Consider the following 26,998-nt stretch of genomic DNA (forward strand, 5'->3'; position numbering starts at 1 on the left):
AGCCGACACCAGATGTGTGGGTTTTCTCTGACAGCAAATCCGTGTCCTTGTCCCAAGACCGGTTCTCTGACGCCAGCAAGGTCCAACAATTCAATTCGGTTCTGACGCTAACGGCCCAGAGTCGGCGTAGACCCTGCAGGTTCAGGGCCCGGTTCCAGAAGACCGTCCCCCCATCAGATGCCAGTCTCAGGCCCGGGGCCACCTTCTGACTCACCAGCTGAGTATTTGGGGGTTTCCGCAGCCTCACCGTGGGTTCGATACTTTGCTGGAATGACTCACAGAACTCCAGAAAGCCCTTTTCTTACTGTCACTGGGTTGTTACAAAGAACACAACTCAGGGACAGCCAAACGGAAGAGATGCACACGTGAGGTGCGGGAAGGGGGTGCACACCCTCCCGGCACCTTGATACGTTCACCGACCCAGAATCTCCCCGGAGCCCGCCGTTTGGGTGGTTTCGTGTTTTCCTGAGGGAGGCGTGATTTGCCCTCGCTGGTAAATCGTTGGCCATTGGTGACCGAACTCCATCTCTAGCCCCTTCTCCTCCCCGGAGGTGGGGGTAGGAGTGAAAAATCTAACCCTCTAAGCAAATGGTAAGTTCTAGAGACCAGCCCGCATCCTGAAGCCGACCTCCACCCCTGAGTCATCCCATCAGCATGTGACACAGAGCATTCCAAGGGTTTAAGGAGCTCTGTGCCAAGAGCTGAGGACAAACACCAAATACTTTTTTATTATAATGAGCACCCCCCCCCGCCCCCCAAATGGTCTGTCTCTTTCCACCCTGGTCTCCTGGGGTCTGTTTTCCACCCAGCGGCCAGAGGCATGCAGACAATGGCCAGATGACTGCTGCCCCACACCCCATCTCACTCGGTGCAAACCTCACGTCCACTTCCTGGCCTCCGAGATCTGGTGCTTCCTTGACTTGTCCTCCTCCTCCCCCTCCTCCTCCTCGCTCTGCTCCCAGGCCTCCTGGCTGCTCCCTGGGCAGGCCAGGCATGTCCTCTGCCTGCCCGTTCCCCCACACGTCCCCTTGGCTTCTTCCCACAGCCCCTTCCCATCTTGCTGAGCCCGCCCCAGCCTCACTCGTAGTCAGTGCTCAGTGAACATTTCAGAATGGAGGACGGACAGCTGGCTTGCTGTAAACTGCCACTGACACCTGGGACTGGGGTCCTCGGTTCGCACCCCGGGGGCGGTGGGTGCCCCCGGCTCTGCGGTGTGGGGCTCAGGCTCTGCCCTCTGACCCGCATCCCTCTTTGTTTCCAGACCGCCCTGATTGTCGCCTGCTACCACGGCTTTGTGGATACTGTGGTGGTCTTAGCAGAGTGCCCCCACGTTGATGTCAACTGGCAGGACAGCGAGGGGAACACGGCCCTCATCACGGCGGCACAGGCAGGTAAGACTCAGCTTTCCTTCCGCTCCAGAGCTGAGGCTGGAGAGCAGCTGGCCAGGCGGTGTGCATGCGTATGTGTGTGCGCGTGTGTGTGCGTGTGCGTGCGTGAGTGTGGGGAGGCGGACGCACACGACCTCAGCTCCTGACATTAATGTAAGGAGTTGATCCGAAACCTTGCTCTGCTGCAAAGAGGCACAAGAAAAAGGCTGACGGGTGCGCGTGCACATTCTCTGTGCGTTTGGGACAGGGCGGTGCTGACCCGGTCGCGCAGAGCTCAGCACCGGGCAGATCCAGCTCTGAAACTGCTCCACTCCACACCTCGTCATCACTTCCCCTCGAGCCTCAGAGACAGGGAAGCAGAAAGGTGCCGGCGAACTCACTCCTGCAGAGACGTGATCGTGTCTTAGCGATAGATGATACATTAAAGCGGATGCGTTCACGGGTTGCCTTGCCCTCTGCCTGAAGGTGGATGCAAAGGAGAGCCAGGAGCTCCTTGTTGGCACTTGTCAGTCTAACAAGGTGGCACTGTGAGTGAGAGAGCCCGGGGAATGTGTGTCCTTCTGTCCCGGCGGTCATCTCAAGAGGCGGTCGGTACTTAGCCGGCATTGCTGAGTACGCCGTGGTTCTCCTCTTCCAGAGTCGCGTGCAGACATTTTTCTTGACAAACATGACGGTCCTGCTTGTCTCTTCAGGACCGCGCTGGATTTGTAACCGTGGTATCATTGGTTTTATAACTGACCACTTTCAAAATTCCTGGCCTCCAAGGTGACATCCATTGCATTACTCAGGGTCTCGGTTGCCAAGAAGCTGCTTCTGGCTGAGTTGAGAACAGGCGTTTGTTTATTAAAGGGAGGTGGCACCTTGTGTTGTCGGGAGTTGTTGAGGATCCTGCTGAGTCTGGGCAGGGAGGAAGCTGGAGAAGATGCTCCAAACTACACTACATGTTGATTCTTGAAAGCCAGCATCTGCCGCTGTCCCAGAGAAAGACCTGCTCGTCTCATCTTGCATTGCAAGCTCTTATGCCAAGCCAGCGTGGGTGACTCTGAGTCAGGGGGCCCAGGGAGGCTGGAAAAGGCAGCGTCTGGCAAGTTCATTCCCCTTAACGAGAAGCAGTCTGTGCACACCGCTTCTCCATCAAGACGCATAAGGTGGAAAATTCCCCCGACTTAGAGAGCATTTGGGTTGTGCGAACGCATGCTCACTCCATCAGGTTTCGGGGCATGAAGCTTGAACGCCACGGAGGCTAACGAGGCTTTGAAAGCCCAGGTGTGCAACTTCCTGAGCTGTAAAAGTGTAAAAGGATGTCAGGAGGTAGCCACTGACCACGCGCCCAGCACCCACCACCTCCCCCGGCCAGGAATGGGCTCAGGGACCGGGGGTGTAGAAGCGGAAGGTCCTTCTGCCTCTGGATAATTCTTCCGCTAAACAGCCATCCGATGCAGCTCTGCTGGAGGGTGCCCAGGGCGCTGCATCTAGCCTGGTGGTGTAAGGCGGGGGTCGTGGAGAGGGGGCCCTGAGCTGGGTGGTGAAGGCGGGTCCAGCCGATGCATCGCAAAGCCACAGGGCCGGGAGGGCGGCCTGTGCGTCTCGGGCACGGCATAGGTTAGCATGGCTGTAGGACGGCCTGCGTGTGTCCAGGACACCTGACAGGTGGCTCCGCGGGGAGGCGGACACCTGGTCTAGGTGTGGGGTGAGAGAATGCATTCGCGTGGCACCAGGCTGGTGTGTGCTGTGGGGTCTGACGATCCTGGCGGGCCCAGAGGCAGGGAAGGAGAAAGCTCGGGTCTCGAGATGGTGACGTGGGCCATGGGGGACAGTCGGGGTCCGACGTGGCTCTCCGTCGTCTGGGTGGCGGATGACACCAAGTGTAAAAGGCTCCAGTTTGTGCTGAGGCCTTTGAAATGCTGAGACGGCTGAGTGAGAGGTCTCGGTTGGGGTGGGGTGAGGGGGGACATGTGGAGCTCCAAACTCTGGCCCCTGCCAGACCACAGAGGGATCACCAGGAGCTCCCGAGAACAGCCGTGGCCGTGGCCGTGGCCTAGAGCTGACTGCAGGAGGCTGGGCAGTGAGGGCATTTTCTTCCTTACTGATTTGCCAGGGCTCTTTGCGTGCTAGGGTTTAATACCCACGGCTCTCCTTTCTGAAGTCTTCGCTTCCTTGAAAAGGTTTTTATTTTCCATTCGCTCAGGAGTTACAACTTGTCTTTGCCTTTTTTTTTTTTTTCCCCATTTAGTGTTGCAGAGGTCTGTGTCCTGTGCTTTTTGTGCCTTGGTTGAGACTCAGATATTCCTTAGGCCTGGGAATCTCCTGCCTCCCTCCTTGACATTGAGAAACAACCAACCAACCAACAAACCCCAAGGCCCCTTGGTCCTTCCCTGTGTTTACTAGACTCAGGTTAGAGCTGTTTTCACGTTAGGAGCGTTTTCCTGTATCTCACTGAACATGGCCTTGCCCGTTCTCTCCCCTGGGGTTCCTCATAGGTGTAGATTAGATCAACTTCACCTCACTCCACAACTTTCATCATTTTTTTTTTTTTCTTTCCTGCCCCTTTACTCCAAGATCTGGGGAAATTTTTTTCTATTACTTCATTAATGTGTGTGTCTTTCTATGCCATTCTCTGGGTCACATGTGCTCTGTTCTTCCCAAGCATACCTTGTGTCCCGGCGCATTCTGGCTGCTAGACCCAAAGTGCCCTGAGCAGGATGGCTTAAACAACAGACACAGTTGTGGAGGCTGCAAGTCCAAGGTCAGGGTGGCAGGTGACTCGGTTCCTGGCGAGAACATGCTTCCTGGCTGGTAGGTGGCTGTCTTCTCTCTGAGTCTGCACATGGCGGGCAGAGTGAGACTCGGATCTCTGGTGTCTCCTCTTACAAGGACGCCGGTCCTCCTGGATCGGGGCCTGCCCTTCCGGCCTCATCTAACCTCGAGCACTTCCCGAAGGCCGTACTTCCAAACGCGCCACGCCGGGGGCCGGGGCCTCAGCGTATGAATCGGAGCGTGCACAAACACTCATTCTCACGCAGGGACTGTGCTCGCCCTGACTGGTGTATCTTAAATCAAGGATGACATGGTCCTCTCAGGGTGTTCTCTCTGGGCTCAGGGTCCCGGGCCTGGGGTGCAGAGGGAGAAATTCGGGGCGAAGTGCAGCCGCGGCAGCTACTCCCACCCCTACGCCGCATAGTTTGATGGGACAGCAGCCTGAGTTACCCAAAGCCGAGCCCCCTGCCCTTGCCTGGTGTCCCCGCCCCGCAGCGTGGGCTGGCGTGGAAGCACCAGAGCCTCCTGCTCGGCCCCGTGCATCTGGGGAAACGGCGCGGGCGGCTCTCAGGGCGTCCTTGCAGCCTGCCTTCCCCTCTGCCCCCAACCCCCCACCCTCATCTCGGGGTGTTGCTAGAGTTTCCCCTGGATCTACCTGAACAGGTGTGATACCCAGGCCTCCCCTACAACGGGCACCCGTCTCCACCACGTCCAGCAGAAATCGAACGGTGTCCTGCTGTGGTCTGCAGCCCTGCCTCTGGCTTCCTGTTGTTCCCTGATCACCAGTGGGAGGCTGGGACAGGGAGCCACACTCCTGCGTTCACGGCCACCCCGCCCGGACCTCAGGAGCTGGTGGCCCCTGGTGGAGCTGCTTTTCCAGACTTAGATTGTAGGGTAGTTAGATTGTTAAGATTGGGGCGTGCTGATGTTCTTGTACGTCTACTTGGGCCTGCTGATGTTCTTGTACGTTAACTTAAAAGTATAATACACCGTCTTGGGGGGTAGTTAATTATATGGGCAGCACAGGCCAGGGAATTGTGGGGAATTTTCGGGACCGTGACCCAGACCGGGTCCTGGGTGGTTTCTCTACTTGGGCCTGCTGACGTTCTTGTACGTTAACTTAAAAGTATAATACACCGTGTTTGGGGGGAAAGCACATAAGCAATGAACGTTAAGGGTGAAAATCTCTCAGCTCCTCATCCCCAGTCCGCTCCCATTCTGCTTTTCAGAGATGACCACTGTTAACGCTTCGAAGTGTAGATAGGTTCTCTTTCATCTTCTTCTAAAAAGGCATCGTTATAATATATCTTCTCTTCTCATTCGTAAGTTTTCTCTTTTTCCTGGCTTCCGTGATCCTCAGCCTGCTTACCCGTTTGCTCAAGTGCAGGAAGCAGCCTTTCGCACCCTGGGCCCATCCTCTGCTCTGGCGCCCGCTCCCTGAACTTGGGCTCTGACCGCTGGGGCACCCGCCCCGGGCCTGCACGGGGTTGCCTGGCTCTGCTCACCAGGACTTTGGGGCCGAATTGTTTGGGGCGGGAAGGATGGGAGGGCAGAGGTTTCTGTGCCATGTTAAAGATCCAGTTAAAAAGCGTCTCCTTGTTTGTCTTTATTGCCTTGACGGGTGGGAGTGATTTTTCCCTAATTTGTTGCTGACGACGGCAACTGGCCGGACCTCCTGGCTCTGCCCCCGTGAGCACAGCCGGACATGAGCCATCATCCTACGTGCACCCATGCTGGGGGGTCTGCGTTTGCTCACGGATCTGGTTGGAACACAGGTTGCAAGCCCGGCTCCCCAGTTCCAGACTGAGTAGAGCCGGGGTGGCCCCAAGCATGTGCATTTCAGAGGGGTCCCAGGCGACATGGCCCCGGGTGGGATGTCAGGGGATGGCAGCCGTCATTCACTTACAGTGAGAATACAGGGAAGGAGTCGAGGTCTTGTGCTGTTTTACTAACGAGTCAATTTGGGCTTTTCGCTGATGGGATCAAGCGATGTCCCATTTTAATCCAATTCCATAACCAGTTTTATTTATTTGATGATTTCTTAATTCCAAAAGATGTCTAGTAACATGCGCTTACAGTAACAACAACAACCAAAGCACTGCAGAAATATTATTATTTTTTCAAAAGACCCCTTTTCACTCCCAAGTTGCCTCCCCAAATGACCAGGTTCTAGCTATTTACTCCGTCCACAGCGTGCGCACACACCTGGAGTAGATGATAGGTTGATACTGTAGAGATTGCGATTTTAACCTCTTCACTTCACAGATCCACGTCTTTATACGTCAGCACACACACACACGTGATGGACCCCGTTCCTCCAGGGCCACATTCTTGAGTATGAGTGTGTGTTCATGGCCATGTCCCCTGTGACCAGTAACTGTGAGACGGTTCCGTGAACTGTGGCTCATCCATTCGATACAAGAATACAAAGCAAACACTTATTTAGCAGTTACTTAACGTCGTCAGTGCTGGGTCTACGTGGTGCACAAAAGCACACCTGACTCCCTCCTCCCAAACTTAGTTGAGTGCAGGCGGGTTTCTGAGTTAGCCCGTCCCATGTCACACGCTTCGCGGGGGCAAAGTCCTTCGTGTCTGGAGTGGATGCCTCTCTTAGGGTCCCGCCCGAGAACGAGTGGAGCAACAGGTGAGCTCACAGGGCTGATCAGGGCATTATGAGGAGAGGTGGGGGAGAGTTAAGGGTCTGGATCCTGGAGAGAGCCACAGGCAGAGCGCTGTCCCTCAGGTGCCATAACCTGCCGGCCCCTGGGGTGGGAGGCGGTGGGGAGGTGGGAGGGAGGCCACACCGGAGACTTCATGGCTAAGGGACCGGCAGGTTTTAGAGATCATCCTCTCTGTAAAAGCTTAAAGCAGGTCAGAGAAGGAAAGAAAAGCAATTAATTTACGGATGGATTCTTGGAACTCAATTTCTTCATCAAGGAGCACGTACATTTTCAGTGTACACATTTCTGGAGCTTCCCGCCAAGTGGCCTTCAGCCAAAGCCACACCATTTATCTCTCTGTCGAGTTCGCAAGGGCGTTCTGGCCAGTCATGCAGATGGTCACTCTTCAGTGTTTGCCACCCCCAAACAGACTCTTCTTGCTATTTGCAGTTGCGTCCCCCTGATTCTCACCGGCACCCCCGGTCTGTTATGACGTTACTGGGTGCAGGTTTTGAATTCCCATTGAAGCAGGGCCTCGACGACGGGGAAATTGCCTTCTCTTGCACTGTGCCAGGTCTGAAGGCGGTAGTCGGAGGGTTGCTTCATTGGGAGGCTCCGAGATGTCAGTACCCGGGGCCAGCTTCTCGGAAATGCTCTTGGCCTTGCCCTCACGATCCCAAGAAGGCGCTGGCAGCTCCGAGCACATGGCTTCACATTTCCACACACCAGAGGCCTTGGGAAGGCAGAGAATCTCTGTCGTGCTTCCTTCTCTAAGGTGGAAAAACACTTTAGAGGCCTCCAGCAGTTTCATCCACATCTCTCGGCCAGGCCACATGCCCCACGTGCCCCACGCAGAAGCAGAGCGGCTGGCAGGGGAGGCTCGATGACCTCGGCTGACTTGGTCCAGCCCACATCGGCCTCAGCTGAGCTCGTGTGGTTCGGGAAAACTTTAACGCAGCCACAGCAACCACAGGCTAATATCGTTCCTAACTGCAGCTGCGGTGGATTCTGGGTTTTTGCAGGATTCCCGTGGCGTTTGCGAGAATAAATTAGGATGCAGATGCCTCGATCTGCCTGTCCTGTGTTCTTCACAAAGCCTAACCTCCTCGTCCACTTAATGCATAATAAAAATACAACCAAATCTGTATTAGGCCTTAAAAGGGAGAGAATGTGTGACAATAAATCCTCCGATAATCCCTAAATCTCATTTAGCCGGGAATTTGAATTTCTACCATGCTTCCCCTAACAAAAATACAATACGAAATAAGATAACCAGAGGCACGACTATTCGGTTGAGGACTGGAGTCACACGTTCACCCTCCCTGTGCCCTGTCCCTTGTTAACAGTGCCGTGTGGCAGCCGTGTGACACAGGGAGGGAGCTCACGGGCTCCTTTTGAACTGGTGATAAGTAACCTCTGGGGAATCCTTGAGTAACCTCTGGGGCATCCTTGAGACTTGTTATTCTTTGAACTTATTTTTAAAATTCTGGAGGAAACGCACTGAGAGCCAGCCTGCCTGGCATTATTCGCATCCTGTTATTGGGGACGTAGTGGCAGTGGGGCTCCTGGGGTGGCCAGGGGTGGACCCAGATGGCCCGTGTGAGGCCTGGCTCTGAATCAGGCTTGGGGAAGAATTCAGAGAATTTATGACGTGGCCAGAAGCCAGCAACAAACGCCTCTTTATTTGTTTATTTTATTATCACGACCCACGATCACGACTTTAGTCTGACTTCATTGTGATTTTTATTTATTTATTTTCCCTGAAGTGTTTTGCTTTTTCTCAGTTCCTCTTTCACCTAAGAAATTAGAATTTTCTAAGTCCCTGAGGTTTCCTAACGTTTTCTTGCCTTTTCCCATAAACTCCAGTTTTCAGAGCCTTCTCGACTGACCAGTGCAATGCCACCTCCTGCCCGCTGGCCAGGCAGGAGTGAGCACAGGCCACGGCCACAGCTCACGCCCATCCTCCATGAGGACCCTGCGTGCCCCGCAGACCAGGAGGAAGGCCCGTCCCAGCTGCCCTCCCCCGTCCCGCGCCCCATCTTCTCCTTGAGTCTGAGATGGGGTGAGTCTGTTCTCTCCTGCACCGCTGGTGGGATGTGATATTTCCAAGGTCAACAGTTCCCTCTACTGGCCTGGCTTGAAAACTGCCTTTTGAGTACCTGGCGTTAAACCAATCAAGTCTTTAGACAATCCAAATTCTGTAAGGTTTTTCCAGTTTTAGAGCAGGGCAGGTTTATTGTCTTCTTCCTTCCTTTGAATAAAAGAGTAAACAATATTCTTAGCCCATCGCGGTATGCAATGACACGTTAAATGAATCAACGATTAATCATCGCGATGGCCGCTTAGTCTTAGGTAACATCAGCTATGGCTTGGTAATTGGCAACCTTTTTGATAAGTGCGCTTTTTCCAAGGGAGAAGTCGGAATCCTTCAGCCTTTTAGTTTACTATTTCTTGAACTCGCAGTGAATTGGAGGATTTGGACTCGTGTGCAGGGTCATGATTGTTTCGGTGGCTGTGGGAACCCACAGCCACAGGGGAATGTGGACCACTGGACACGGTTCAGGTGCCTACCCCACTCTTAGGGGACAGGGAAGAGCTTGCCTCAGAAGGGGCAGCTCGTCAGGTAGCTGGGTAAAAGGGCAGGCAGCGTGTGCCAGGCAGAGGAACCAGCCTGTGCAAAGGCCACCAGATTCGAGGGTGCACGGCACACAGCTGGATTGAAAGGAGGGTCGGGTGCTGGCGGAGTAGAGTAGAGTAGAGGCCTTCGGCGCAGGAGCTGAGGGTAAAGAGGGGGTCTGGGGGTTCAGGGGAGGAAAATCATCTTTCCTCCACCCTTCTGAGGAAGCGCCGCTGTAATAAAAGACCGACGAAAAAGAGAAAACCAGACCTCTGTGAACACGTGTGCCTCACATATACGTGGGGGGTCTTGAGCAAAAGATGTGTAGCTCAGGGAGGTGGCCTAGAACCCCAGCTCACATGGCATCTGCAACAAAGAACGACACACGTGGGGAGACAGGACAGGGTGAAGGGGAGCAGCGCTAGGCTCCGGGGGCAGCAAACTCTGGGATGGTGAACCGTGCGGGCAGAGGCTAGTTAGTGAAGTTCGCTACGTAGGCTCCTCTGGAGCCGTCTCCAGGCCGATAGCGTCCCAGGTTGTCTGGCGGCTGACGTTTGTCTGCGGCGGAGAGGGGAGGAGGGACACCTTTGACCGTTTGCTGTTCTAAGAGCATGGGACCTCCAAGTCCTCATCACGCGGACAAAACCCAGCACCTTCTCTTTATTTTGTACCTATACGAGGGAACGGATGTCAGCTAAACTTGTTTTGGAAATCATTTCACAATATATGTGAGTCAAATCATTACACCGCACACTTTAAATGTAGACAGTACTGTATGCTCATTACATCGCAATAAAACCGGGAGAAGATGATGAAATAGAAAAGTTTGCGTCCTCCTTTTAGACGAATGGGGGCGGGCAGGGAGCTTTTCTCGTACCTGCTTGTTCTCAGTTGCCTTCAGCTCAAAATCATCCTTATGCCGGAGTGGCACATTTGGGGGTGACATGTGCTGCCGTCCTTCCGAGAACAGGGCCAGACAAAAAGGAGCTGGCTGCTTAGGGGGTGGAGGCCTAATTCAAAGGGTAGAAACCGCTGGGGTTTTAGGTGGTTGTCGTGCTGGTCAGAAGACTTGACGCGATCGTGCTGGTCGTGTGGAGAATGGATGGAGGGGCAGAAATGGGGCCCGGGAGGGAGGCAGGGAGAGGGGCTGCACCCCACTTGGGACGTGGTGGCCCGGATCAGGGGCTAGAAGTTGCGATGAAGAAGCAGGACAGGTTCGGTTGCTATGTAAGAGGTTGGGTCGGCAAGACTCCGTGATGGCTTGGATGGGGCAAGGCTGGGTGGCGGGCGGAAGACGCAGCCCCGGTTTCTGGCAGGGGCCCCTGGGTGTTTGGTGGTTTTCACCACCGAATTAAGGAAGGTGGGAGAGAAGGATGGGTTTGGAAGAAACGTATGTTGAGTTTGTTTGCGGGACGCCTCGTGTGAAATACCTACTAGACAGATATTTCGGTAAGAACCTCGAGAAAAGAGGCCGAGGTGGAGGTGAGTGACCTGGGAGTTTTAAGGTGATCCCTGGATCCATGAGAGTGGGGGGCCCACCGGGGGAGAGTGTGCGGATGCGGAGCAGGCTCAGCCACGCGTCCGAGGAGCGGCGGCATTTCGGGAAGGAGCTCATAATGCAAACTGAGGCGTGGCCAGAGAGATGCGGGGAAAATCAGAAGGGTCAGCTTCCAGGACATCTGTGGAAAGAGAGTGTTTCAGAGAGGCTGGAAGAGACAAGTGGTGAGTGCCGTGGAGAGGCCCGAGAAGATGAGAAGTGACCAGTGGCCACTGGGCTTTGCTACAAGATGGTCACTGGGGACTGTTGGAAGGCGGTTTCAGAAGCACTAGGAGTACGGGTGACAAGCATGCGAGCGGGTGACTCTGGGAGTTAGACCGAGGAGGAGTCAAATGGTCGATGCGGGGCCGGGAATGCGGAGGCAGGTCCGCGGCTGCGATTGCCGGTCACTGCGTGGGCCGCACGTTGATGCCCCCGTCCAGATTCCTGTGTTGAAATCGAACCCCTGGGTGATGGTATTAGAAAGTGGGGCTTTTCCCAAGGTGAGGAGGTCGTGAGGGTGGAGCCCTCGTGAATAAAATTAGTGCCCTGGTAAGAGACCCCAGAGACCTCACTCTTTCTGCCATGTGAAGACACTGTGGGAAGACGGCCATTTGTGACCTGGGACACAGACCCTCACTGAGTCTGCCGGCATGGACCTGCCAGCCTGTGGACGTGCGAGAGAGGCTGGTTGTTTAAGCCACCCTTGCCGGCATGGACTTGCCAGCCTGCGGACGTGCGAGAGAGGCTGGTTGTTTAAGCCACCCTGTCTGCGGCGGTGTGTTACCGCAGCCTGATGGGTGATAGACGTGTCTGTTTTAAGATGGGACACCCTTGGGCATGCATGTCAGCATGTCACTGCGTAACCGACCACCCCAGACCCTCACACGTGTTTACTGTCCACGCCTCTGTGTTTGGGCTGGGGATCGACGCGTCTCGACGCCTTTGCTCACGTGTTGTGGCGGGCCGGACCCTGTCCGAGGCCGTACGTGGTACTTCTGCTCTGCCCCATGCACTTCTCACCCTCCCGGCCTCTCCCCGGCACCATCAGGACCATCGAGTGAGCCTGGATGCCTCCATCGAGTGAGACCTCCTTGGGGAGGTCGCTGAGGCGCACGCGGGGCTGGGAGTCCAGCTCAGTAAGTGCATTTCAGTCTTCTACTTCTCACACTGCCGAACGTCCCGTTCTTGACAGAAGACCTTCAGAGTCCCATGGCAAAGGGCAAGGTGAAGAGCTTGGGCCACTGGCGCCGTCTGCGGGGTTTGCAAGGAGGGGGTGTTGGAGAGAGAGGAGGCAATTGGTAGCATAAAGGCCAAGGGGAGAGACAGGCGTCTTTATGCGAAGCGGGACCCTTCCTTTTTAATAGGTGGGAAGGAGGAGAGAGAGCTCGTGGATGTGAGAAGTTTGTGGGGTGATGGGGGAAAGCCGGGGGTTTCCTTGTGGTTTCTGTTCCGTCTGTGAAGTAGGAGGTGCGTCATCTCCCGGGAAAGGACGTAGGTGACTTCAGAGTGGGAAAGCTGGAAACTCCCCACGTGGGGCCTGGGGGCGGAGTCGGCGGGACGCAGAAGGGGCGTCAGGCTGGGTGGAGAGGCAGTCGCGCTGGGGTGCTGTGGATTTCTCCCCCACGCGCTCTCAGGGGCGAGGGCGCTGGCCATCCAAAGCGGAGCCAGAAACCGGGGCTGGAGCGGCGCCAGGGGTCAGCTTTGGCTTCTCTCTTTCCGTTACTTGGCTTAGCCAGGCGGTGACCAAGGCTTGTCCATTCATTCTTCAGGAGTGGCCCGAGTCAACCAATCCTCTCCATCCTCCTGGCCTCCTGGGGACCCGGCCCCCATCTTCTGCCCGTTGCATGCCCAGCACCACCTCCCGGGGAGCTCCTCCCGCCGCTTGGGGACAGCGTGGAGAGGAAGCACTCTCGGTAGCTGCCAAGAGTCATCGTCTCTGCTTTGCACTCTGGTCGTGTCCCTGAGCCGGCTCCCCCTTTTATAAAATAAATTTTGAGAGTAGGATGGTTTAGACATGCAGAAGAACCGCAGAGATGATGCAGAGGATTCCTGTACATCCACACCCGTTTTACCCTGGTGTTAGGATCTTCCATGAGTACGGTACATTTGACACATGGAATGAATCAATACTGATGCATTTTTATTAACTCAGGTCCATTCTTTGTGCCGACCTCCTCGATTTTTTCCTAATGTCCTTTTTCTATTCCAGGAGCCCATCGAGGATCCCATATTACGTCGAGTCGTCATGTCCCCTTAGGCTCCTTGGCTGCGATAGTTTCTCAGACCTTATGACGTTGACAGTTTGGGGAGTACTTGTCGGGGAGTTTGTAGAATGTCCCTCAACTGGGATTTGCCTGATGTTTTTCTCATGATGAGACTGGAGTTATGGGTTTTGGAGGGAAGACGAGAGGGAAGCGCCAGTCCCATCACATCGTATCGAGGGTTCAGTTAAAGGAGAAAATGTCCGATGACACTCGTTAGCGGACGTCAAGGTAAACTTCATTCAAGACCAGCTCGGCAGGCGTGGGGGCCGCTGCCGTGGATTTTGCAGGTGGGGAGAGGGCTTGGGCTCAACTCTGAATGTTACATGGCAGGTGGGGACTCAGCAGGCACGGTGGGGTCAGTGGGTGGGAAATTCAGAGGACACACCAGGGGGAGGGGTTCTGGCCAGACCGACCTGATAGGATTGTGGCTGAAGGCCGGCTAGGGTGGCAGAGCCAGCACCTGTGGGTGGGGGAGGCGGAGCTGAGAGCTGGGTCAGATACGGAGGGTGGGGCGTTCTGCTTAAACTGACTCAGCAGGATTTTGCTAAAACTAGATTTTACAAGGAGGGGCACCGCTGGCCTAGAAGGTTCAGCCGCCCGGCTAAAGTTCACTCAAGCCAAGACGCTTTGTCAGTACACGTGGGCAGCCTGAGTTGTCACTGTCGATATTGACCTCGATCACCTGGATGGGGTCGTGTCCACCAGGTTGCTATGTTGTAAAGTTGCTGTCCCCTCCCTGCTTTCCACGTCCTACGCCCTGGAGGGACATCTACGCACAGTCCGCAGGTCAAAGAGTGCGTGGCTGTGTCCTGCCTCCTTGGAAGCTCAGTACCTGCATAGATTATTTGGAGTTTTTTCTGCCTGGAGATTTGTCAGTTTTATCGGGCATTTTTCTACACGTCTTCTGTAAGTTTCGCAGCTGTGAGGCTGATGTTATCTCCCATGTCCCAGGTGCAGAAACAGAGACTCAGTGAAGTTGACTCACCTTCCCAGGGTCACCCAGATTTTGAGTGGCAGGCCGAGGACTTGGACTTGGGTATTCTCAGAGCCAGCTCTCCTCAGTGCCAAACTCTGTGTCTACACTGGTGTCTACACTGAAGCTATTTCATCTGGAATTCACTTAATCCTCGGGTGCCCTTCTCTTAGGCAGGGTACGGCTCATGGGGGGAGAGTGTTCTTGGAGTCTCTTTGGTGAGCCCACCCTTTGAAAGAGCTTCCTCTGAGGACTTTAGGAAAACCTGTTTCGTAAGGTCTAGGTGAGACTAAGCTCGAACTAGATTTCAATATGGTGCATGTTTGGGTTCTGTTATGCAAGGCAGGCAGGGATCTGTCTACCTATTTGCTTACCTATGTGTCATCTATCTGTCTGTCATCTATCTATCTATTATCTATCTATCTATTCTACTGTCTGTCATCTCTATCTATCTATCTATCTATCTATCTATCTATCTATCTATCTATCTCTATATATCTATCATCATCATCTATCATCTATCATCATATATCTCTCACCTATCTATCACCTTTGGTTAATTGTCACAGTTTTTAAGAAAAAAAATCAATAATATCTACACATTTTTAGGAGCATGGGGTTCACCCTGATTCCACTGAACGAGGTCATCTGTGGGGTCAGAGGTATCGTTCTGCTATCCTGGGGAAGCCGGTGGGAACCCAGCTGTGATTTCGTGGGTCACTGAAGGTTCACACCTGTGGTCGCGGCTTCCTGCTGGTTTTTCTGAGCTCAACATAAAATGCGGAACAGAGCTGTATAATGGGCCCGTTTGCTCTGTGGATTTTCCAGTTTTCCTCTCCGTGCCCGCTCACAGTGTTTGGAATATATATCGGAGCTCAAGACGTCGTGCTGGAAATTGGGACGGATATGCTCTTTCATGTTTTTAAAGAAATGGCTCTAAAGGGATTGCAATTCGTTTCACTAGGACCCTGGCTAAATCTGACAGGTGCACAAAGCTTTAGCTGGACAGCAAATCTCACCGAGACCAAAGGACCCTTCCCTCCTCACAGTTTAGAGCAATTAAGCTGCTTTGGGCACCAGACTGCGTGCGTTATCCGCTCCCCCACCCTGTAAACGGCAGCGGAGGGCCCGATGGCCTGAATGAGTCAAAAACATCAGCTGCAGGTTGAAACCAGCGAGTCACAGGGCTGGAGGGCCACAGCCATTCGTTTCTGGCTTGTTAGCCCACGGCACAGTCATACTGGCCAGTGTTTCTCTCCCAGACAAGCTGTGTTTCACCTTTTAATTTTTATAGTGCGATCGGGAGATGGGCCAAGGTCAAAGGCAAGCAGATGACAAAGCTTCCAGAAGAGTCTGCCCTCTAATTGTTGTCACTGGTTTGCTTTTAACTTGGAGTCGAGAAGCAGCAGCAGCCCTTGTGCCTGTGTGGCTCCCAGGGCAGGAAACTGGGCCCCAGCCTCTGTCCGGGTGGGGTATGATGGGCACAGGCCCTGCCTGCTGCTGCCGTGGAGGAGTTGACACTGGTGGCTGGTGATGGGGGCAGGGCTGGGAGAGATCTCGCCACAGCAGGGTGCTGTGGCCTCAGCTCGCTCAGCCTTCTCGGCCTGCTGGGCAAGGTGGGCGGGAGCCTCGGAGGCACCTGTGTCTCCAAGCTGCCCCCGCCCCTGCCAGGAGGTGGCCTTGCTTCCTGCCACATCTCCCATCCCACCCAGTGCCCTTCCTGAAATCAGCGGGAAGGAGCCTCATGGGTCCGGGCTTCTCTGAGGTGCAGAGACCTCCCTGGGGGGAGTAGGTGGTGCCCAGTTAAGGACACAGAGTGCATGGAAATGGCCGGGAGGCCTCACACCTGCAGCTCTGCCGGCGGGGTTCTTCAGGCACATGCGCGGGGTGGGATGAGGGGCATTTCAGAGAGCTGGGCCCTCAGCGTGTAAGGATGGAGTCTGGGCACCCATCTCAGCCACCTGCAGCCAGGAGAGGGCGTCCACGGCCTGCTCCCCAGGGCACGTTAGTCCCCCAGCAGGGCCAGCATGGGCATGGCAGCTGAGAGGTGGGCCAGGGTGGGGTGGGGTGGAGGTCAGGAGGAGGGGAAGCTGGCTCCACCTTGGTGTGGCTGGTCCTGAAACAGTGACGTCTGAGCCTCTAAGACAGTGTTGCTCAACTGGGCGATTTTACCCCCACGGGGGACATTTGGCAATGTCTGGACACATTTTTGGTTGTCACAACCTGGGCAGGAGGTGGGATACGGTTGCTACTGGCATCTAGTGGGTGGAGACCAGGGGTGCAGCAATGCACAGGACGGCCCTGCCGCAGAGAATAATCTGGCCCCAAATGTCACTAGTGCCAAGGCTGGGACCCCGCTCTAGGGGTCTGAAGTGGGGGAGGGGTAGCGTGTCATTTCACACAGGGGCCCCAGAAGTACGTCTGGTGGGCACCGGGCCTCTCAGACGCTTGACCCGAGGGCCTGTCTTGCTGCCTCAGGCGTCTCCGTTTGAGGAATTTCCCCCTGTGTTTGGTTTTGTGGGGGCGAGCCTGCAGGACCCCGGGAATGCTGCCTTTTCCACGATGCTTCCTTTTTCACCCCTACCTGGGAGGGTGGGAATGAGCAGGAAATCAGGTCTCTCTCAGAGGCGCCAGGCGGTGAAAGGGAGACATCTGTATCATCAGACGGAGATTCTTGCCTGCTTGGGTTTCTGGCTGAGGGTCTTGGTAGTAACACTGTGTCCCTGCCCGTGCGTGTGTGCGCACGTGTGCGTGTGTGTGTGTGCGAGTGTGAGACAGAGACAGACACTTCTGAGTGGGAACGGAGGGTGGCAGTGTGCGCTGGCGTATCCCATCGCTACAGTAATGACTTTCCTCTCTTTGGGAGCCTGGGAGGTGTCCGCAGCCAAGGGCATCGTCTGCTGAGGCTCAGCCTTTCCACGTGCCACCCCGCAGCGTCCTGGCTACTCACGTTCCCTCTGTCACAATGTGACAGGACAGCTGAGCTCCCACGCGGGTCGGCCGAAGGGAAGGAAAGTGAACCAGGCCCGAGACAGCAGCGCTGGCCAGGGCTGGGCCCGGTGCCTCTCACACGGCCCGCAGCGGGCTGGCGCGGGGTCGGCCGTGCCGCGCGTCCCTCTCTGGGACGGCCCCAGGGGCGCGTGCGCGCTCTGCGGAGTGCAGTCCATCCAGTGTGCAGCTCTCTCTACAGGTCACGCCATCATCACGAACTACTTGCTGAACTACTTCCCCGGTCTGGACCTTGAAAGGAGGAACGTGTTCGGGTTCACGGCCCTGATGAAAGCTGCCATGCAGGGGCGGACAGAGTGCATCCGGGCCCTGATGCTCGCAGGTACGTGGCCACCTGTCCCGCGCGGTCCCAGGAACCTGGCAGATGCAGATTTTGGTCCCTTACAGAATACGTGTTGAAGGGATGAATCAGTCCTGTGGAAATGAAGACCAGTGGGTGCCACAAAGGGCAGTTTCTTTGAGATGTATGGCTGTCCACATCTGAGGTGACACAAATAAAGACAAAGGCAGCCACCTTCGGGGGCGGGAGGTCACGGCCCTGCTCACTCCCGCAGGACGCCCCTCGTTGCTCCCTGCCGAGCTCTTCCTTCCCCGCTTAGCCTCCCCGTGCCCATCTCCATTCTTCCGAAATGTGTGTTCTGGTCTTGGCCCTGAGCGGCAGGCCTGCCCTTTTGAAGGTGGCTGAAAGATGGCGGGGCCATCCCAGGAGCCATCCTAGACCCCACGCACACACGCGTGTGGGCCGGCGGTGGGGATCTCACCGAGTAGGAAGATCGCAGGCAGTAGCTCTGGATCAGCACGGTCCCCCCTTTGCCCTTCGTGACCTTGGCCTCTCGGAGGACGCACTCTCTTCTCTGAGCCTTCCGGTCCCCATCTTTGAAATGGGAGCGATGCTTATTTCTTCTCATGTGCTCTGAGGATGAAACATGATGATACTTTGCAGACTTTCAAGGGCTACGCAGACCGAATGAACCACTGAGCTAAATTCTGAGCGACTGGCCAACCTCCAGCGCTTTTCCTCACTGTAGGAGGGAACCGTGGTCATCCTTAGCAACAGCTCGGTGGGTTGTTTTGAGAATTCGATGAGAAAATGTGTCAGGTGCACACCCAGGGTCCGGCGCAGGGCAAGCCTCTGACTTCTCGATCAGCGTGAGATGATGCTGTTGCTCTTATTTAATTTCATTATTTTAATGTATTTTGTTCTTGGCACCGGGTTCAGCCAATCCCGCTTGGCACTACAAGTCCCGGAGAGGTGGCATTTACCTGCCATCTTAGTATTCTGAGGACAGCGACAAAGTCTTTCTAAGCATCAGCCTAGGCTAGTAGTTCTGTTTAGACAACTTACTTTTTAAAAAGAAACTTATATTTTGGAATAATTTCAGATATACGGGCACGTGACGAAGATAGAACAGAGTTTCCACACAGCTCTCACTTGTCTCCCGTGTTTAGATCTCACGGAGAGGCCGACATTGGTATATTACGATTCACTACATTCCAGACTTGTGCAGATTTTACCAATTCTTCTGCGAATATCCTTTTTCTGTCCCAGGGCTGCATCCAGGCTGCCACGCTTAGTTGTCACGTGTCCCCAGGCTCCCCTGGTCTGTGGCAGTTTCTGCCTTGTCCGTGACTTGACCGGCTGGTGTACAGTGTCCTGCAGCCTGAGCTCGCCTGTCATTATTCTCGTGATTAGACTGGGGTGATAGGACTCGCAACTTGCTTTTTGGAGGCTTCGAAGAAGAAAACTTTCTTGGAAATTAAAAAAAAAATCATATTGAAGTTAATCCCCTTTTGACTCAGTGACAGTTTCAAGTGAGACGTGTTTCGACAGAGTCGAGGGCTGGCCTGGCCTGCGTCGGTGAGAGACGCCTCCTGCTGATGGAGTGTTGGTTACGATGCTTTCGTGTTTGATGAAGCTTTGTCTGCTTTACTCTGGATCTCGCGATAATTGAGTGCAGCTCTTTAGTAATTTACTTTTTCAACCAAAAATGTAGGGTGTATTTGGTAGGGTGTAATTTACTTTTTCAACCAAAAATGTAGGGTGTGGATCACATGTGTGTATTTTTCCCAGTGAATTAATTTGAACTTCGAGTCCTCTTGCTTGTAGGCCAGGAGCCTTCCTGTCGCCCTGGCGGAGGCACGGGTCCCGCCGTCGGTCTGCCCTCGTCCTGGGTCTGGCGGGAATTTGGGCGGTGGCTGCGCGTTCACAGGATCACAGAGACACCTTCGGTCTCTCGAGAGACGGGCCTCCTCGGGGCGGCGTGGTCAAGGCCAGTGCTTTTCCCCTACTCGGCACTTGAATAACGAATTCATACTTTCCCTGTTCGTGAGCCCTGCCCGTCAAAGTCTAAAGTAACCCCCTGAGTGGGGACCTCGAGCGCGGCCACCCCCGGACTGTGCGCGGTCACAGCGGACGGCCACCGGAGCACGCTCGGAAGCCAGGACCCCCGCGCTCCCATTTCAGCTCCTGCAGTGACCCTGTCTGCACCCAGGGCCCGTCACCCACTGCTCTGCTCTCGGCCTGTTTCCTCTTCTGCGAAATGAGGCGCATGACAGTAGCTGCTGCGGGAAGTCGTGATGGGGACCGAACGAGTTCGCATGTGGAAGGCCCTTGGACGCGTGCCTGGCGCAGGGGACACCTGCAGTCAGCTTTGGTTACTGTTATTGTTACCGGTGAATTTCTGGGTTCAGTAATTATCTGTTAAGTGAATGAAAAAAACACGGCATGTTTTTCCCTTCGAAACGTGTCCTCGTGATGAGATCCTTAAATTATCTTACTGACGGTGGCAGGCCTGGCAACTGGGGCTTCTTGGCGCTGCTGACATTTCGGCCAGTGACTCTTCGTGGTTGGGGGCTGTGCTGGGAATCACAGTGTGTTACGCAGCATTCCTGGCCTCCGACAACGGGTGTCTGCAGCATCCCCCAGGTTCGACAACCAAAATTGTCTCTGGACACTGCCACAGGCCCCCAGGGGGACAGCCGCTGCCTGGTGAGAACTGCCGATAGAACTAATATAAATGTAAAAAGATGGAAAACGTGAAAAGAGAATTTTCCCCTCATATACATTCTTCTTTCCAGCTTGCTCTGTATTCCTTCTTAAAATAAAAATCTGACAGCTTTTTCAAGGAGTTTTTGACCCGCCTTCGTGTTTGTAGTGTCTGACCTCTAGAATATGTTCATTTTCTACTATTACTATTAAATTGGCTCACAGTTCTTTTTCTCAGAAAAGTGAGTTTCATTTTCCTTTTACAGTAGATGTGTGTGCACATTTTAAAAGGAAAAAAAAATGCGATTGAATGTCTTTGGTGGTTTGGTGGACAGCAATAAGGATACTCGTTGAGATCTTTTGGAAATTTGCACAAACATATCTAAGTCTCCTTCCATGTAAATACATCAATATGAAGGAAAATTAAAGCTTTTAAAAGTACAAATGCTTTTAAATTTGGGGTTGGCATTTATGTGAAGCTGCGGATGCTCTTTTGAGGGGTAATCACAGGATGCCCATCCCATGGTCATTTTAAAAGCACAAGGCACCATATTCGTGGTTGTGGTGAAAGTGTGGATGTCATCCAGTTTTTCGGGTGCTGTAGTACTCCATTGCACCTGAGCTGAGTTTCAAAGTTGCAATTTCGTTATATTCAACAGGAACCATTTCTTTTTAGAAATGATGAATCATTGAACTGGATGCCCGCCCCCCCCAAACTGTTTACATTTTCCAATAGTTCATAATATACAGACACATATCACTGCTTATCTTACCTTTCAGGCGGAACAAAATAATGTTAGAATGATCAGAACTTGGGATTTTAATAAAAATGTAACTAGGCTTTGAAAAGCTGATTTATTAGCCCTTCGGTTTTTGGCTTCCCAAGGAATAATGTCAGTTCTGCCGATGAGAGTCACAAGGAGGGCTGCGGGACCTTGTTAATTCAGTGGAATATTAATGTCCCAGAGTGACAGGTCTATTTAAATAAGTGGCTCTGGGAGGCTGTACGGAGGACGTGATTTTCTCTGCAGAGAGACGGAACTCGGCAGAGGTTGGCAGGTTCCAGACTTTAAGAGAGCTAGCTCTGCACCCGAGGAGCGCCGTAATTGCTGCAGAGTTGGGCAGCGACACCCTCGACTCTTTCTGTGATTCCAGGGGACAGAGCAGGTGTGGGAGGTTTGTCCGGCGAGGGGCAGAGAGCAGAGGTGCGCGCACTGTCTTACTGACTGTGTGGTCCCTCTGTCCCAGGCAAACCCTGACTACGTGCTTCTGGAAAGCCAGAGGGGATGATATCACTACAGGGCTTTCTTTCTGTTTATAAGGAAAACATGAATCTTCCGTGAACCGAGAATTCGCCAAGTTGGAACAGTTTGAAGTTATGAAGCAGAAAAAGGGCTAAACACCAGCCATCCCACATCCTCAAGGGCGGTGTCTTCGCTTGGGTCTCAGGAAAGCAAACCCAGAGGAAAGGACTTGGGGACAAGTGGTTCTTCTGGAAGGTGCCCCCGGGAAGCGGTGTGAGACCAGGATGACAGGACAGCTAATGGCTGTGTGCTGATGAGCTGGTTGTCCTCACGGCCAGCCAGGAGGCAGGCCTGCCTGGGACCCCCGGAACACCTAGTACAAGGCATATCAGATATGTCCTGTGGGGCGGGGCGGGGAAGCCAGGGGAGTTGTCCCCCAACTCTGGACAGAGGTACTCTTGGGCCCGTTACCTCTTTGGCAGCCCACCCCCCCCGCCCCCCCGCTGCAGTGGGCTAGAGTGCAGATGATTTGACACCCTTTTGGGGGCGTCCCTGTGACTGCATCCTGACTTGTCATACTAATTACACCCCAAGTGCCCAAGACATGGGCCAGAGGTGGAACAGGAGGGGGCCTGCAAGGACTCGTCCTCAGTGGTCCCCTGTGACCGGAAAGGCCTCCGGGCAGAGGGGAGAGGGAGCTCTGAAGGGCAGATAACATGGGGAGGAGGCTAGGAAAGGAAGGGGCAGTATCCTGGGCTCTGCCCGCCCGCCTCCTGATGGTCCCATGAGCCTGGCCGTGCCTGGGGTGGAGAGGGTAGACGCATCTTAAGGAGTGGAGTGATGGAAGGTAGCTTTTTTTTTTTTTTTTTTAACGCCTTCTAGAATGATTTCTGCAGAAATCCTGACTTGACAGGGGCTTAAAGAAGCGAGGTGTCTATCTTTCTCACCTCACTAGAAGTCTCGAGGTAGGCAGTCACCGTGCATGAGGACATCACAGACCCAGGATCCTGCCTCCTGTCCACTTGGCATCCCCTCCCCCTCCAGATTGTTGACTGGTCACCTCATGATTGCACGAAGATAATTAGAGCTCCAGGCCGCAGACAGGAAGCACACTGGTTCCTTTCGGCAGGATGCAGCAGCCTTCTCTTTGGGTGGCCACCCTTAAGGGGGCCTGACACGATGGGGAACAAGGTTGCAGTCCACTTAAACCTCCCGCCCCCAGAACAGCAATTCTCATGGACGGAGGGTGTTGGTGGGGTTTGCGCCCCAGGGGACATTTGGCAATGTCCAGGGACATTTTTTGGTTTTCACAACTGGTGGAATGCTACTGGCATCCAGTGGGTGGAGACCAGAGATGCTGTGAAAAGTTCTATGATGTGCAGGACGGTCCCCACAACAAATAATGATGTGGTCCAAAATGTCAGTAGTGCCAACGCTGCGAAACGCCGGGTTAGACCAATCGCGGTGCATTGCTTAGAACTGGTGTGTTGCTTCCTTGAAGAAAGTAGAGGGTTTTGTGTAGACTATGCACAGCACTCGACATGGCAGCCAGTGGACCCGCTGGCAGGTATCCACCCCTTGTCTGCACGGCTGGAGCCCTGGGGGAAATGACACTGGGTAGGAGGTGAGGAGACCGGTCGTCCCATGCGGAGCAGATGGGCACAGGGGCCTTGTGGAAGTTTTCCTTATTTTCTGAAAGGTGTATATGTAAAGGGTTATCATCAATACTTGTCTTTCGTGACTTAATTACCATGTCCCTGTCATCGATATTACCCTTATTAGCAATGTCATAAGGAAGTGAATCCCTGACTGACAGCCGGATTCAGAGTCTTGGGCTGTATTACAGTCAGAATGGCCTCTGTTCTTTCGGATGTTTGCATTTTCCAAGACCATCTTACCAAGATACAAGAGGAACAGGAAGAAGCTTGCTGAACTTTGGACAGCTGTTCCTTTAGTTTTCGATTAGCGTGTGAAAAATGTCTCTTTCATGCAATGTTCATTAAGATTTTAATTTTGCAGTTTGTTCCTTTTTGAAGCGACGTGCAATTAATTAAGGTTTAATGTGTCATCTATTTTTTGCAATGACACTTTTACTGCCCCCTTTTCATTCTGGTCCGTTTATAAATCGTACTCCAGCTAATGAGTTCCATCCCGATTCCGGCTTCCAAATAATTACCACTCTTCTAATATGGCTATTCTTTAACGTGTCACAGAACTAAGTGTTACTAGGTGAAATCTAGTGACTAGGGGAGCTGGATCTGCCTGGGCCTTGGGGCCTTCGGGGGCTGGTGGGGCTCCCTCGCCTACTCGTCTCAGTTCGGCACCTTGACCGGCCACCACCGGTCAGATACCTGGGCCTGTGCGGGATGTAAAAGCAGAAGCTTCTGCCGGGCCTGGTCCCTGGGGAGCTTGCAGACTAGGTAATTGCCCCACTTCACATTGCTTTGCCAGTGGAAATATGACTGATGAGACTTGAAATCTTGAATGATTTTTAACTGAATATGGGGCTGAGATGAGACCAAGATAAACCGAACAATTCCTTATTAATTCCTACTTCACTACCAAGTTAAAATTTATGAACTATTAGGAGGGGGCAGTGGGTGGTATGGGGGAGATTTCTTAAGGAAGTGACTAGTGTCAGGGAGCCTGTGAGGATGTATGAGTCAGGATTCTCCAGAGAGACAGAACCAATGGGTGGCATATATTAAGAGGTTTATTTTATTAAGAGATTTATTTTAAGGCATTAGCTTACATGGTTTTGGGAGTTGGCAAGCCTGAGATCTGTAGGGCAGGCCAGCAGGCTGGGCACTTGGGTAGGAGCTGAAATTGAATTCCTTTGCCAGAAAATTCAGCTTTGGCTTCGAAGGCCTTCAACTGATTGGACGAGGCCCACCCACACTATTTCAGGTAATCTCCTTGACTTAAAGTCAGCTGATCGTTAACCGCGTTTACAAAATACCTTCACAGCACACCCAGATCGGTGTCTGATTACGTCCCTGAGTACCAGAGCCTGGCCATGTTGACACAGAAGGCTGTCACTGAGGAAGGGTCTGTCCTTCGGGGCGGTGGGAAGTGCGTGGGGCTGAGGGTCAGGAGACTTCTCTTACCAGCTCGGAGGCCACAGGCAGCTCCCCTGGTCCCTGTGACTACCATTAAACTTATATTTAATGCACGCCTCCTACCAGGCGGGACGATACGTATGAAGGGGAAAGAAAGAAGTGGAATGGCAGCCTCGGTCCTGGAGGAGCCCCACCGTCTGGTAACCAGACTGTATGGGAGGACAAAGGCCTGGCATTTCCAAAAGACAAGAACCATAGCCGTTTTCGCAAGAGACCTGAGAGGAAACGTGAGGGAGATGATCGATAAATGGGACGCCGAATGCTTTGCAAGTGACTGTCGCTGTTAGTAGTTTTAGAACATTCTGGTAGCATCAGTCGCCTGTTCCCAAAGAACCTTTGTTGTCAGATCGTCTCTCCATTGCTGGAAAGTCTAGAAATCTTATTTGTTTAAAAATTCCATGATTTAGGTGCTGAGTTGATGCGGTTTTATTTAGGAAAGACAAGCTACTAAATGGAGCACGTAAAGGTGGGTTGTGTCACCTACTTGTAAGTGAATAGGTGACAGTCAGACGCAAGTTCATGCAGCTGGCCAGGGACAGAGTCTGTCATCGGGGTTCGGAGTTAATTAGCTCTTGCTTCATTCCACTGTATTCTGTTTTCTGCTCGTGGAAGGGAAAATCTCTTGTTGCCTCCACTCACTCATTCCCGTTGGCCTTTTGTGTTTTTCAGGGGCGGATGTGCACGCCAGGGACCCCCGCCGCAGGATGTCGCCCCAGGAGTGGGCGGCTTACACCGGGCGGCTGGAGGCCGTGCGCCTAATGCAGAGGCTGCTGGAACGACCCTGCCCGGAGCAGTTTGGGGAAAAGTACAAGCCAGAGCTGCCGCTGAGCCCCGCGGGGGTTCAGAAGTCCACGGACTCCAAAAATTGTTTGCAGAGGCTGGCTGAGTTTGTGCGGTCCGCACTGCCCTCCCGCTCGCGCCCGGGCATGGAGGATGGGGGCGTCCTGGACCACATGGTCAAGATGACCACTAGTCTCTACAGCCCCGCCGTGGCCATCGCCTGCCAGACCGTGTGCCCCGAGAACCTCCCCTGTGTGGGGAAACGGCGGCTGGCGGTGCAAGAAATCCTGGAAGTTTCTAGGGTCCTGGACACAGGTGCCCAGGAGAGGAGCGAGGAGAGGAGCCTCCCGTCTCCCCGGCGGCCAGTTGGCCCACGGAAGGCCAGCCTCTTTGCTCTGCCACTGCCCAAGCGGAGCAGCGTGCGGCCAGGCGTGGTCATCCCCAGGGTGCGCATCAGCAAGGCGCCCGCGCCCACCTTCCAGCCTGAGCGCGTGCCCGCGAAGGGCAGCACCAAGGACAGCACCCACCTGCAGCTCCCCAAGTGGCGGTACAAGGAGGCCAAGGAGGAAAAGAGGAAGGCGGAAGAGGCGGAGAGGCAGCGGGTGGCGGCGGCACAGAAGGAAAGGCGGGTGGTGCCCTGGAGGAAAAGGACGTGAGGGGAACGGCCGGGATGCTGCACCCAGGTTGCTGCGCCCGGAGCCCGGAGCCCGGAGCCCGGAGCCCTGGCGGAGGCCTGGGAGGCTGCGCGGCTCCGCGCGGGAAAGGATGCGCCTCCTTCCCGCGCTGCACGTCTCCCTCGGGGACCAGCATCCTTTGGGGGTCCCAGAAAGCAGTCCATGTTCACTGCACACGAGAGCGACTTGAGCATAGCACAGATCGATTTGTTAGAACCAGTTCCCCTAGCGGTCAATGCACCTAGTGGGCCATTTGCCTAGACGTCTACCTTTAGAACCTCAATTGAGAAATTTTTAAGATCAGTTTATCAAAGGGCAGTTTCCATATAATTTTGTATTTTAATCATGATCAAATGTGCGGTATTTTACAGGTGATGGGGCTCTTTGTATTTAAGACAATTTTAATGCATTTGTCTAAAGACCCTTTGTTTAAAATACTCTTTCTAGCAATAATTATTTGGCAGATCTCTATGATTTCAGACAGAATTTGCGAAATTCTCCCTTTTCGCAGTTTGCTTTGATCTTGACTTCCCTTTTTCCTTAAATGGGTACGCATAGCCCTATAGGCTCTTATTAATTCGATTAAGTGATGCCAAATATTTGTTTCTATTTGATGGATGCATTTTTACAGCAAAATGATCAAATGAGACAGAGGAATCGTATTTCCTTTGTATCTTATTTTTTAAGCTCTCCTATCCATACAATAATAATAATGAAAAAAACCTCATGTCAAAGTATGGAACAGTGCCTAGAGAAGCATGTATTTATTGCTAGAACTAAACTCATTTTAAGCAAGGGATTTTAGATAAGCTGGATACAAAATCTTTAACATATTCAAAAACAGACCTAAGAGGAAACACTATTTTTAATAATAAAATAGGAGCAAATCTAACACATTATTACTAGAAATACAAAGTTAAGTCATACGTGCTCTTCGATAAATTGAGTTCAGACATCCTTCAAATGTAAAAAAATTGCAAAATAAGG

General features: G+C 53.5%; 1 protein-coding gene across 1 annotated transcript; it reads left to right on the forward strand.

The window, feature by feature from the left end:
* Positions 1 to 889: 889 nt before the first annotated feature.
* Positions 890 to 26,931, forward strand: ANKRD33B (ankyrin repeat domain 33B; the record flags this gene model as incomplete). The annotated part of the gene is made up of 4 exons (XM_025049553.1): positions 890 to 907; positions 1,262 to 1,391; positions 17,390 to 17,530; positions 25,227 to 26,931. Coding segments are annotated over 4 exons (1,056 nt in total), but the record flags the coding sequence as incomplete, so codon positions are not given.
* Positions 26,932 to 26,998: the final 67 nt, after the last annotated feature.

Source organism: Pteropus alecto, unplaced genomic scaffold (genome assembly GCF_000325575.1).
Source record: "Pteropus alecto unplaced genomic scaffold, ASM32557v1 scaffold66, whole genome shotgun sequence".
In the NCBI taxonomy this organism is placed as follows: domain Eukaryota; kingdom Metazoa; phylum Chordata; class Mammalia; order Chiroptera; family Pteropodidae; genus Pteropus; species Pteropus alecto.